Source organism: Anabrus simplex, chromosome 3 (assembly GCF_040414725.1).
Source record: "Anabrus simplex isolate iqAnaSimp1 chromosome 3, ASM4041472v1, whole genome shotgun sequence".
In the NCBI taxonomy this organism is placed as follows: Eukaryota; Metazoa; Arthropoda; class Insecta; order Orthoptera; family Tettigoniidae; genus Anabrus; species Anabrus simplex.
The window spans coordinates 107,166,412-107,181,326 of NC_090267.1; the positions used below are offsets into that span (position 1 = coordinate 107,166,412).

A 14,915-nucleotide genomic window follows, 5' to 3' on the forward strand; every position below is an offset into this window, starting at 1 on the left:
ACGTTTTCCGTATTTTCTTTGTGCGAATTATGTGTCTAAGATAGAGATATTTTGATAGAGTACATATTCATAGGCCACATGCTTGCTGCGTTAAGTATCATCAGATTAAATTAGTAACAACACATTAGTGCAGGATGTATTTTTTTTATGCATGTAGCATGAACTTTTCAGGTGTATTTCTAGGACGTGCGGACAAGCTGAATATGATGTTGGGATAAGCAGGATCCTAGATATTTACCGGAGAGCAAGTTCTGGATATGTGAGGGCACTGAACCAAGGAGATGTTGGTTAAGAGGCCAGATGTGTCGTGAATTATTATGTGGGGCTAATTGGATATGTGATAGGCGGAAAGCCATTTGTATTTGCTGGGGCTGATTATGTGATTAAATAGCAAGCCATGTGATTTGCCGAACAGAAGCAAGGGCTTCTTGTTGTTATTCGAATGAGAGAAATTTTGTACCTCGTATTGGAGAGGAACTGCAAGCTAGAGCCCAGCCTTTGTGTAAACTTACCCTAGCTGATAGCTTCAGCTGTTATGCGCCCCCGAGCCAGAGAATTTTTTTTTGTCAAGCCCGTTAGCTCCCCAAATGAACCTCTGCTATTTCCGAGTCCCACTTAGTTAAATCTTGTTGTCCTGCAGTCAGCTGATCGACCGAACACATGGAGATGAGAGACAGTATGCCCCTGTCTCGTTCTGACATGAAGTCAAACACGGCCTGGATATATCTGATTTCATATCCCGATAACTCTATTTTCCTCTATATATTTTTGTATGTGTTTTGTTTCAGGAGTTTTTTCTATGTATACTTGTATTGTCGTGTGTTTATTATTGTGTTGAGATGTTATGTCCTGAGTTGTGTAAGGGGACCTTTAGCTTGTAAGCTAATTTTGGGTAGCCGGTTCTGCTCCGGTCAATTTGCATATGGGTCAGACTCATATTTAGAATCTGTGTTTCTTGAAAGGGAGTTATTAGTGCAGCCCTAGACTAGAATTGTATTTTCATTTTAATCGACTTGTTATATATAAATATGTATAGACAGACCTCTCAATTGATCATTAAGGTATCACAGAGACGATTAGATATCACACCCTTTAGGGACTGACATAGGAATTTATCAGCGCTGAGCATTCTATTACAATGATGTAATGCAACTCAAACTTCCATACTTTTATTTTGTATAATTCATGTTTTGTTATTCACGGGCCAACACCCACTTTGATGTATAGATTTTGTTTAATATGTTAACCACTTTGATGTATAGATTTTGTTTAATATGTTAACTTTGGTTATGCGCGCGACACATATTCTACGTTTGAGTCAGATTTTTTTCACTTTATTTTTGCATTTTAGTATGAATTAAATTTATGTTTTGGTCAATAAATCTATCTAACCAGTTAACCGGAGTATTTGTTCCATAGCTATGCAGTCGTATTTCCTGTCCATATACTTATAGTGTGTTTGATAATTAGCCCTTTATTTTTGTGCCACAAACACGGACGCACCACGCGCTTTACCATGAGTTTAGTGGGATTTGAGGACAGGATACGGTGTAGTGTGTCCAGGGTGCTGTGACCAGTTTGACCTATGTGAATGACAAACTGCGACCCGTAGCCATACCTTTTCTGCACGACACCCCAGACACCATATTTCAGCAGGACAATACGCGACCACATGTTGCTGAACGAACACATGCCTTCTAGTTGTCACAGGATGTCAAGACAGTTGCCCTAGCCTGCCCGATCACCGGATTTTTTTTTTTTTTTTGCTTTATGTCGCACTGACACAAACATGTCTTATGGCGACTAAGGGATAGGAAAGGCTTAGGAATGAGAAGGAAGCGGCCGTGGCTTTACTCAAGGTACAGCTCCAGCATTGATCACTGGACTTGTCGTCAATCGAAAATGTGTGGGATATGGTGAAACGACGGGTACGGCGCTGTGATCCAAACCACCAACGATGAACTGTGGAACCAGGTGAATGCAGCATGGATGGCTATATCCCAGAACACCATTCACGCCTTATACACGTCGATGCCATCACGCATGAAACAAGCTGTCAGTGCTTGTGGAGGACCCAGTGCCTACTAAGCAACAGAACACATGCAGAACCTAGGTGACTGAAATGCTAATTGTTTCTGCAGAACATACTAATGAACATGTCCTGTGAATATGAACTTCCTACCTCTAGCCTTTCAAGGTGTTCTGTTTTTTTTATGAACATGAGTGTAGAACAGTTAGATGATAATACAGGGTTTAAGATGGTTAAGGAACTGAGGATCAAAGGAATCACCAAATTTTGGAACCTTCAGTTTGGACCATTTTGATACATATTGTTGGACAAACTCCCAATAATCACCAGTTCAAAGGTTTTTACATGACAGATCTTAGTTATCGAGATACCCAAGAAGTTCCCTATCAAACTTATAGACTAGTTATCTACAGAGAGCATAATAGGATAAACACAATGACAGGTCAATGTGGGAAAAGGGAGCAACAGAAAGAAGAGGGAAGAACAAATATGAAAACACAAAGAGGCAAGGACAGGGAAGAACAAATATGAAAACACAAAGAGGCAAGGACAACCTCCACACCGTCATTCACTGCCGTATTTACTATCTCCTCACAAATCCCAGGTCTTCTATGTCAATTCTTCTGAGACCTCAAAGAGGTTGGTTTTGCTTCCCGGCTCATCAACAATAAGCAAAAGGTCAATAAACACAGGAAAAGAGATAGCCTCTGTTCTATGCTTATGAGTGTGAATTTCAATTGGCAGGTACCGGTATATATAACTTTACTTTAATTATCTCAGAAACTAAGGCTCATCATGTCCATTAATAATAATTTCGTGTGGCTATTTCTAGCCGAGTGCAGCCCTTGTAAGGCAGACCCTCCGATGAGGGTGGGAGGCATCTGCCATGTGTACGTAACTGCGTGTTATTGTGGTGGAGGATAGTGTTATGTGTGGTGTGTGAGTTGCAGGGATGTTGGGGACAGCACAAACACTCAGCCCCCGGGCTAGTGGAATTAACCAATGAAGGTTAAAATACCCGACCCGGCCGGGAATCAAACCCAGGACCCTCTGAACCGAAGGCCAGTACGCTGACCATTCAGCCAACGAGTCGGACATCATGTCCAATAACTGTGAACTTTGTACTAAGGGACTGCTCTCCTACAACATACATAAAACAATCAAAATCAGCAAATATCAAACAGAACAGGTCAAGCATAGAAGCAGATAAAGAACCCAACAAGTTTCTCATCTTTTACTACCAGTACTAACATTTCTTTTGTCTCTCACTTTTCTTACATTATTTTGCACTCTCCTTATCCATCTGAAATCTGGCAGGAAACTACATGAGAGAATAGAGAAGATTACTGACACAATCATAAAGAGGAGGATAACCCTTTTAGGGACACCTGAAGAGAATGAACCTGGATTGATGGGCATAGAGAATACTCACTCTTCAGGAAAAATGGAGAACTTATCCCCGTTGGCTTAAAGAAGAAAAAGAAAAATCTAATGAGGCTTAAACCCCAAAGAAATCCAAGACAGAACCATCTTCAGGAAGAAAGTTATGGATTTTTTTTTTTTGCTACGGGCTTTACGTCGCACCGACACAGATAGGTCTTATGGCGACGATGGGATAGGAAAGGCCTAGGAGTTGGAAGGAAGCGGCCGTGGCCTTAATTAAGGTACAGCCCCAGCATTTGCCTGGTGTGAAAATGGGAAACCACGGAAAACCATTTTCAGGGCTGCCGATAGTGGGATTCGAACCTACTATCTCCCGGATGCAAGCTCACAGCCGCGCGCCTCTACGCGCACGGCCAACTCGCCCGGTAGTTATGGATATGAGGGAATAATAATAATAATAATAATAATAATAATAATAATAATAATAATAATAATAATAATAATATGATGCTACCTTTACAGTTCTCCTTCAACCTTTTGAGAGCATTGAGGATGATATGAGATGCTGGTGCCTGCCCTTGTCGTAGAAGTTCTTCCACAACCATCTCGGCCTCATCTCCATATTGAGTCTTGATGAGCAACAAGTACCTAGGGAATAGATTTATATACATATATGTTAGTGGTGATCTAATCATACATATCCAGCATCAAATAGATGCTTAAGGCAATCATGCAATTATAATACATCTTTAAGAGAATATAGTCAATAAACATGAGGACTATTCAATACACAAGATACATTTGACTACTGCAGGTTGTGAAACTGACACTGAGGTATGCAAGTTAACAGGCTACAATGAAATAGTCACATAGTCACAGAGTTCAGGTAAATGTAAGTTTGAAAATATATATTTAAAAATTTGATACCCAAGTGTTAGAAACTCAAGACTTAGAGAAGAACATTGTGTTTCCGTTTCATGCAAATTCTTGTCAGTAAATTTGTGGGATGTAAAACCAATACAAGTTTTTTCTCAACATATCGTTTTGGCTAGGATTTCTAGCAATCATTCACCTTGGTTGAGAATGCATGCTCTTTTGATCACTTTGCACAAGTTCTTCTTCTCACTCTTCCCATAAGATCCTTTATCTCATGTATCCTCATGAAGTTACTTCTTTCCACCTAGAAGTGCCAGTGATGGGCAGGATCAGTGAGGAGAGAAGAACCACATGAGGAGTACCGTACTTCATTAATCAACTCACTCACTCAATCAATCAATCAATCACTACTGATCTGCATTTAGGGCAGTTGCCCAGGTGGCAGATTCCCTATCTGTTGTTTTCGTAGCCTTTTCTTAAATGATTGCAAAGAAATTGAAAATTTATTGAACATCTCCCTTGGTAAGTTATTCCAATCCCTAACTCCCCTTCCTATAACAAATATTTGCCCCAATTTGTCCTCTTGAATTCCAACTTTATCTTCATATTGTGATCTTTCCTACTTTTAAAGACATCACTCAAACTCATTCGTCTACTAACGGCATTCCATGCCATCTCTCTACTGACAGCTCGGAACGTACCGCTTGCTTCTTAAACAGTCACCTATTCAATACAATAAAATCCTTATAATTAGGATATGATCTTTTTTACATTAGATTTTAATGGGACATGTTTCACTGGTATTACAAGCATCATCAGCCAATTACATCTTCTCTAGGCTAGATCACGATCCTGATTTTGTTATTTATATATAAGATTATCCCTTGAGAGTCTACTAATATTTACATGTTATGATTAAATTCTACACAGTTATTTTTATTAAAACATTCAACATTAGACTGTGATGTATAAATTGACTAAAAACAGTACATTATACTTTTTCTATGCTGAACTCTCCTTAAATTCTTATCTTCTTGATCTCAATAAGAGCATAAAAGTTATATACTGTACATAATGTCATAATACATCTGTAGTAAAATGCTGGTTAAATACAACTCTTTAAATATCTAATGTATGTGTATGTTCAGTCTTCAGCCCTAAGGCTGGTTGGATCCTCAACAGCTCCGCCATCAGCTGTCATAGATGGCCTAGGCATCACTGAAGAGGCGTACTAGGGAAATGAGGAGTAATGTAGTTTCCCGTTGCTTTCCTCACCGAGCCAGAAGTTGCTATTACATATCAGTCTGCCAAGCCCACTGAAATGCATGCACCAACCGACCCTATGAGCAACATTTTCACACCATTCATAGCAGGGACTGGCTGCAGAAGGAATGGCATTGCTAGCATCACTCATACCTCAGCCACTTTCATATTGTCAAAGCCAAGTATACGACAGAGACAGATCAATGAAAGTAACAAAATTACTCTAGCCCATACCAGAAGACATAGTGCACTGTAAACACTAGGTCCTGCCAGCAAAGGCAAAAATATCTAATATTTACAAGTTTTGATATAAGATTCCATACAGTTATTTTCTATTAAAACATTCAACATTCCGACCGTGGATATGCTTCAGCAGACCTCAATTAATCAATGCTTCAGCAGAAGCATATCAACGGTCAGACTCTCCGGTTAACGCAGCAAGCCAACGCTACAACAGTCAAGAGGAACTTCAACACGCAATCCCACAGCGGACTCACAATTACACCCATCGTTTAAGTTGAACATCCCCCTTTTCACTAGCTCATATTACAAGATTCCAAGCACTTCCAACTAAACGGCGATATCAACCCTTAGTTCTAAAGCTTCTTTAACGTAATTATGGAAGGAGTCTACATTTTATATAAACAATTCATCAAAAGATGCTTAAATACATCGTAACAACAGATAACAAACTTTAACACAAGTTTTTCAACCAGTATTTTACTAGTATTTTTATGATGCTATGTTTTACAACCTCCATTTTATTTGTTGAGGTTAAGAAGATAAGAACTTTATAGAAAGTTTAACATACAAAAGTATTCAATGTGCTGTGCTCAATCCACACTTCACAGCCTAATGTTAAATGTTGTAATAAAAAATAACTGTATAGAATCTTATATCATAAACTTGTATATATTATTAGATGTTTAAAGAGTTGTGTTTAACCAGCATTTTACTACAGATGTTTTATGACATTCTGTTTATAACTTTTGTTCTCTTATTGAGATCAAGATGGTAAGAATTTAAAGAGAGTTCAGCACAGAAAAATTATTCCATGTATTGCTTTTAGTCAATCTATACATCACAGTCTAATGTTGAATGTTTTAATGAAAATAACTGTGTAGAATTTAATCATAACATGTAAATATTAGTAGACTCTCAAGGGATAATCTCATATATATATGAATAACAAAATCAGGATCCTGATCTAGCCTAGAGAAGATGTAATTGGCTGATGATGCTTGTAATACAAGCGAAACATGTCCCATTATAATTAATGTAAAAAAGATCATATCCTAATTATAAAGATTTTATTGTATTGAATAGGTGGCTGTTTAATAAACAAATTATATATTTTAAGAAGTAGGTATACTGAGATTCAATCATCATCATCATCATCATCATTTCCCTTTATCCAGCTGTAGCCGGGTAGGGGCAAATATGGTTCCTCTCCACTTTCTTCGGTCTTTCCACCACTCCTCCTCCAACACTGTGTCCCAGTCCAGGTTTCTTTCTATAATGCTGCGTTGGATGGTATCCTTCCATCTCAATCGTGGTCGTCCACGGCCTCTCCTTCCTTGGATTTGCATTTCCATCACCTTTTTTGGCATTCTTTCGTCGCTCATTTGCTTTATGTGCCCAAACCATCTTAGTCGGCTCTTCTCTATTCCATCATTCATTTTTTCCACTCCAATTTCTTCCCGGATTTTCTCATTCCTTATTTTGTCTCTTCTATTCTTCTGTATCATACTCCTCAAGAATTTAATTTCGGCTCCCTGTATTGGACTCTCATCCTTCTTTGTCATTGTCCAAGTTTCTGCTCCGTAAGTTGTTATGGGTACGTAATACATCCTGTACATAGTATCCTTTGCTTCCATTGGCACATCTTTGTCCCATAACATATTTCTTACACTATGATAGAAACAACTTCCAGCTTGAATCCTTTTACTAATCTCAGCATCCAGTCGAGCATTCTCCATTAATTCACTCCCCAGGTATTTAAACGTTTCCACTACTTCCAGGTGCTTGTCTGCAAGTCTAATCTGACCTTTCCCTTCTTTCTTCCCTCTAGTCATAACAAGAGTTTTACTCTTTTCTACACTTATTTTCAATCCACATTCTTCAATCTTCCCATTCACCACATTCAACTGTTCTTGAACCTTCCTGTCGTCTTCTCCCCAAATCACAATATCATCTGCAAATAACATCATGTTCATTTCTCTTCCTCCATATGCTGCTTTTGCTGTTCTCATGATGTCATCCATGACTATTGTAAACATGATTGGTGATAGAACACTTCCCTGTCTCAGCCCACTAGTTATTTTGAACCAACGTGTCCTGCCAACTTGTGTTTGCATGCAACTACAACATTCCTTATACAATGCCATGATCATTTTTATTAATCCCTGTCCAATTCCTTTTTGCACCAGACTGTCCCAAACTTTCGTACTCGAGCTTGGTCATACCAATTTTAGTGAAAAATGGAAGAGTATGTATAGGTACTTTAACACTAGGATTACCAAACTTTCTTCCTACCCACTTCCACCGAAGCAGTAATTTTGACTGATAGTAACACATATTCATTTTTTGAGGATATTGATGCCAGAAAAGGTTTCAAATTGAGTACAAAAACATCATAGATGCTATATAATTTTATTATGATCATGTAGGACTTGTAGACACTATTATGAATAAGTAAATTTATAAGTAAATAAATGCACTAGTAAGGCAGAATGTTTTTACACTCTTGCCTTACATTTTATACATATCTGCAAGAATGTCACTTTCTGTTTATCAACTTATTTGTCACACTGTACACACACACTTTGCTTGGGCACCTTTGAAGTGCACTTACCACAAACCAGTTTTCTACATATTGCACACCTTTCTTTTGTCTTGTTCCCTTTGCACCTGACTTTGTCTGCGATGAGAACTTTCTTCTGAGGCTAGCGCTTCGTTGTTGCAGCCAACAGTGACTACGGTGTTGAGAGGCCTACTAATCCGAGAAGACGCGTAAGGATGTGCTAGATCGGTTGCCAGCTGTCTCAGGCATACCCTACTCGGTATTTGGTTGCTGGGTGTTGCCTTATACAATATATATGCATTTATAGCAGCGAGATCTAGTATGTTGAAGAAGACATGCACTGGCCATCGCCGACTCATCGACTTTACCGAGTACTTACGGCCCATTTGATCTACTATGTCGACATCAGATTTGGTAGAGTTATAGAAAGAGACTGTTTCAAGTTTTTTCTTCGGATGTTGTTCGTTGATGCTTATATTAGTATGTACTGTACTGAGAATGAGGACATTCTTGTTCTTTTTACCCTGGTAGGACGTAGGAGTTTCATCCTCATTTTTGTACACTACTGGGCTGTAGAGTGGGTCACTGCTGGTCTTCACAGGAGGAGGAATGTCTCACCTACTACGGTTCAGTGTGCCTACGATGTGTTCTTTTTCTTCAATGATTTTGCTAGTTTCAGTGAAGCAAAGAAGTTATCACAATTAATATTTCTTCCCTGATTGATGAAAGGCTCAGCAAGATGCAATACTACATGTTCACTTAAGAGTCCGATCGGTGGGTCGCGTTTCATCTTTCCCAAGATAGGTAAAACCGTTTACAACATACTTTGCTTCGACATCGACAGCCAACAAAAATTGAATACCAAACTTGTCTGGTTTATTGGCCATATATTGTATAAATGGGCACCTGGCTTTTGATGGAAAGAGCTGTTCATCCATGGTAATGTTCTCACCTTGTCTGTAGCAAATAGTACAATTAGATATAAATTTACCCCACACAACGGACACAAACGCAAATCTATCAGTTTCCAGGCGATCCCTGCATGAAGATTTTTCATTGAATTGAAGAAACCTCATGATTTCCAGGAAATGGTTTTTTGCCTTAGTTTGGGAGAAAATTCCAGGACCCCACTTCTGTGACCACAGATCGAGAACATTCGTGTCAGCTCCATAAGTTCCGAATGCATACAGAAGACCAATGAAAGCATCCAATTCTTCCTAAAAAAAAGTGTCCATTCAGGATTGTTCAGAACTTCGCGGGCTCTAACCTCAGCGCATCGTTTGATGTGACGCAGCATGGATTCGTCAATAAAAAGACACCAAGCAATAGAGGGACAAGTTTCTTCAGTGTGGCGTTTTGCATGTCCTGTAGGACCTGGGATTTCCCTGGGTATATTTTGCTGTCCTCAATGGCCTGGCAGTAACGATTCTCCTGGACACGTGTCAGAAAACACAGTACCGGTATCTGAATGTTCGCCTTTGTATCCCCCCCACTGCGATCCCATTTACTGCTAAACCAGGTATAAATACTGAAACAGAAAACACTAACGAGATGTCATTTGTAAATCTATTTCTCACAGCTGAATTTCTTGAATACCTATGCGAGTCAGGTAATCAGTGCTGTGCCGCGCCCCTTCTCTAAACTCTCTCTTGCCCAGTCCGGTGACTGTTTCTGAAATGAGACAGTTCCTGGGTTTGATGCTCACTACCGGCATCATTAGTAAACCATTTCTCAGAAAGTACTGGACAGAAGATCCAATTTTCTCCACTCCTATTTTCTCAAAGACAATGTCACGAAATCACTTCGAAAGTATCCTCCCATTTCTCCATTTTAGTGACAGCAGCGAATATATGCACAGCACCGACAGATTGTATAAAATCAGACCCATTTTACAGAAACTTTCAGACAAATTTACAGAGCTTTATACCCCCAAACAGAAAATTGCTCTGGACGAAGGAATGCTAGCCTGGAGAGGGCGCCTAAGATTCCGCGTACACAACCCTGGTAAAATAATAAAATATGGCATTTTAGTGAGGATGGTTTGCGAGTCTAACACGGGGTACATCTATAAACTCATGATATATGATGCAAGTGGTGCAAATTTACAAAGCACAGTTTCCATATCATGTTTAGTTTAGAACTTATTGTGAAAATAATTCTTTGTTGTTTGCTCTGCCACTAACAGCTGAAATAGCTGGGGCAGCCCTTTAAATAGCCAGCTCAGATGATGGGCGTGAATGTGTTAAGACACAAACAGGTTCAAAGAAGGACATTCCAAGAATCGTTAATGAACAAGGGGAGTGTGTATGCGAGGATCTACAGAAGGCAAAGGTATTCAATCAGCAGCAGGTAAAGATTGTTGGTTACAAGGAAAATATCCAGATAGAAGAGGGGACGAATACTAGCAAAGTATTGAAATTTACTTATGATAACAAAGACATTTACAATAAAATACAAAAGTTGGAAACTAGAAAAGCAACTGAAATTGATAAGATTTCTGGGGATATACTAAAGACAGTGGGTTGGGATATAGTACCATATCTGAAGTACTTACCTGATTGCTATTTGCATGAAGGAGCTATAAAATAATACAAATATTGATTTGTTTTCCACCTATTCAATACAATAAAAAGTTTTTATTGTTAGGATTTTATCCTTGACATTTCACTCATCTACCGAGCATCCTTAGCCATTATGTCACAAGGTTAAGTTATGATTTTGATGTATTTACAAGTAATCGTACTTAATTATAGTCTTAACACTAATTAAGTAAAACATTTTGTTGAATTGCAGTTATGATATACAATGTACGAACTGGCAGTTACTTGTGTTTAAAATAACAGTGCCAAGATTAGGGTAAATGACTTTTTCATTTTTAGTTTTACAATTTGTTTTACGTCACACCGACACAGATAGGTCTTACGGCGACAATGGGACAGGAACGGGCTAGGAGCAGGAAGGAAGTGGCCATGGCCTTAATTGTACAGCCCCAGCGTTAGCCTGGTGTGAAAATGGGCAGGGATTTGTATGTAGATGAAAGAAACAGAGCGAAACAAATAGTTGTTGAATCCAAAAAGAAGTTGTGGGAAGATTTTGGTAATAACCTGGAAAGACTAGGTCAAGCAGCAGGGAAACCTTTCTGGACAGTAATGTGGAATCTTAGGAAGGAAGGGAAAAAGGAAATTGTACCAGGAGGTACACCTCAACTCCGCTCATTCAAAATAACCGCCTTTATAAACTCATCTATCGATCAAAAGGCAAAACTGATACTATATGAAGTTGGAACTTTAATCAGAAGATGTCACCACTGAAATATTAAGTAATTTTATTATTGTGACGTTTCCTAAACTCACTGAACTTCTCCTTGTTTTGTTTACTATACATCAAGAAGTTTGAACATTTTTCCACAGATGTCACTACCAAAAAAACTTTGATCATGCACTCTGGTGCAAGGTGGAAGAACTTATAACTTAAAGAAGTTTCATATTCCTAGGTTTTCCATAACGGAATCTATGTTCTTTTATTTTTGGGTTGGCAACACTTTTTTTTCTTTCTGCCAGTTTTCAATCAAGCCAATGAAAAAGTTCTGTAATTAATTTTCAGCCTATCACAGGCTTCTTGTTCGATTTTGAGTGTAACTTTTGAACTTACAGTAAATAATATATAAATTCTTTCAAGGTCCACCTATTCAATATAATGACTTTTGAACAACTTTTGAACTTAACCAATAAAATTGAGAGGGTGTGTACGGATTAGCCCAGAATCCTCTTGAACCTTCCCTGAGGGTATATAAACTGCGGCTTTTCATGTTTCCTTGTCAATTGATCGCCGCATTTATAAGTGTGTGTGTTCAGGCCTCTTTCGTCGGCAGCCAGAACTTCTATAAGGTAATGGCCACAGAATTATGTATTGGGTCAACCACAAGTACCCAGTCCCTGAGATAGAGGAATTAATCAGACACAGCTAAAATCCCTGACCAGGGATCCTCTGAACCAAAGAACTTGACAATGACTATTCAGCTACTATGCCCAAAATTCAGGTAACTTCATCTCTCACAAACCCTCATCTTAGCTTCCCATGCAGACACATACAATATATAATTACTTTCAACAAGGGCATGGCTCACTGAAATTAACTGAACTCAGCTGTCGTGCACATATGGTTGTGGCGTTATTTAAGACCACTTGTACTATAGAAGAGCACAGCATTCTCTATTAAAGTAAGGTCTTCTTCACCGAGCAAGTCGGCTGTGCAACTAGGGTCAGGTAGCTGTGAGTTTGCGTTTGGGAGATAGCCGGTTCGACCCCACTGTCGGCAGCCCTGAAGCTGGTTTTTCCATGGTTTCCCATTTTCAAACCAGGCAAATGCTGGGGCTGCACCTTAATTAAGATTAAGGCTGCTTCCTTTCCACTACTAGTCCTTTCCTATTCCACCACCAGCATAAGACCTATCTGCGTCAGTGCAACGTAAAAAGAAAGGGGAGGGGGTCTTCATGGCAAAGAACCCAAAGATTGTATATACTTTCCAGATTTTGTGAAAATGTAGTACAATTGTCGAAACAAAACCCCAGGATCCCATCCTCAGTACACTAGTGAGATTTTCTAGGAATATCTCTGGCAGAAGGCAGTAAAATGTTCCTATACTGGTCTGACACCATGGTTAGCCAATTCAAGTCCCGCTGGGTGAAAATATGTTCACCATCAGAATGCTGGCCGACCGTTTAGGAGAGGTTGTGGTATACAAATTCTAAGCACTATATTGCATGCCAAAAGCCTGGATTCAATTCGAAATCTCTCCGCAGTGTTCATGTGAAATGATGCTATTGTAGTGATTCATCCCTTGGATGAGGACGTAAAGCTGTGAACAGACCACTTGGTGTTATTCGACAGGAGTAGGCTACATGCCAACACCAGGTTTGGGTTTCACCCTCCCCTGACCTCATTATCATCCCACATTCAGACGTGTAATAGAAAGACCTGCACCAGGCTACCCAAACATCTCCTCGGACACTCCCGGCACTAATAGCCATATGGTACGTAAATACATAAGTACCTGGCAATACCTTGCATAAGGAACATCAACAGGAGTCGGTCCTCAAAATAGCTCTTGGTGCTAGGCCTACCAAACTAGTGAGAAACAATGGACCAAATATTATACGTCAAAAACCCCACGCCACATAACCCAAATTATAATTGAAAATGGCATAAAGAGACTTACTTTGGGTAACGGAGTAAAAGATATACTTTTTCTGGAAGCAATGTGTACTCAGCTATGTTCCGCTGATATTGTCCAGGGGCAAATGTTACAAATCCGTATTGAATAAGGACTCTTAACGCTTGTTTCACCTGCAAAGACACAAAATATATTACAAGATAAATATAAATATTACCTTTGCTTCCCTAGCAACAATGAGTTAAACATATATCCTTACTTTCAATACGGGTAATCCAGTACTTGCAACTACTAAGCGAAGTGTTCTGGTGCCCCACTTAAATAGATCGTACCCAACACGCTGAACTATTTCACCAAAATGTTCTAACAGAAGGAGAGAACAAAGTTTACCATACTGTACGGACATGGTTACGACAAAAATACGTCTTAATGGAAAACCATTAATTTTCTAAACTTCGTCTTCAATATGTAAACAACACAAGACACATTAATCTACATATAACTAAATACGCAAAGAGCAGGAATTCACCACCCAATACATTGTGCTCAACTTATGAAAATATTGTAAACAAACAATTCCGAGATGAACCGGAACCACGTGCAATATCAAGACAGCAACGTACAGAAACAAATGTACCGAGTTATAACTGTCACATAGTATCGCGACTTCTGCTGGTTGATATGTTCCTACACTACGCAGCGCTGGTATAGGTATGAAGTGATCAGCTTTCTCCGAACATGTGATTCTAAATGAGGTCTGATGTGACTTAATTCGGAATTTATCGTTTAAGTAAATGATTTAAAGCCGTGTGTTAATTATTGTGATGTTTCAGGACTGTGTATTCTGTTTACTGACCGATGATTGTGTTTATGTGCGATTTATGTTTCATTCAAATTAAGAAACAGTGTTCCTTCTTTGAAAGTAATAAGTGAAAAATACATAGGAAATATTTTGCATATAGTAATGATTTAATGACATTTCTTCTGAAATTAGTTCGTCAGTATCTTAACGGTCCGCCTCTGTGGTGTAGTGGTTAGTGTGATTAGCTGCCACCCGGGTACCATTCCCGACTCTGCCACGAAATTTGAAAAGTGGTACGAGGGCTGGAACGGGATCCACTCACCCTCGGGAGGTCAACTGAGTAGAGGTGGGTTCGATTCCCTCCTCAGCCATCCTGGAAGTGGTTTTCCGTAGTTTCCCACTTCTCCTCCAGGAAAATGCCGGGATGGTACCTAACTTAAGGACACGGCCGCTTCCTTCCCTCTTCCTTGTCTATCCCTTCCAAACTTCGATCCCCCACCAAGGCCCCTGTTCAACATAGCAGGTGAGGCCGCCTGGGCGAGATACTGGTCATTCTCCACAGTTGTATCCCCCGACCCAATGCCCCC

At 39.4% G+C, this 14,915-nt stretch overlaps 1 protein-coding gene across 1 annotated transcript in view; it reads right to left on the reverse strand.

Moving 5' to 3' along the window:
* The window catches only part of Polr3C (RNA polymerase III subunit C), a 201,321-nt gene extending 187,206 nt beyond the window's left edge, over positions 1–14,115 (reverse strand). Inside the window, exons 1-3 of the mRNA XM_067144179.1 lie at positions 13,786–14,115; positions 13,572–13,699; positions 3,927–4,060 (exon numbers count right to left, since the gene is read on the reverse strand). Coding sequence (XP_067000280.1) covers positions 3,927–4,060; positions 13,572–13,699; positions 13,786–13,932 — 409 coding nt within the window. The 5' untranslated portion in view covers positions 13,933–14,115. The remainder of the gene's footprint in view (positions 1–3,926; positions 4,061–13,571; positions 13,700–13,785) is intronic.
* Between the last annotated feature and the right edge of the window lie 800 nt (positions 14,116–14,915).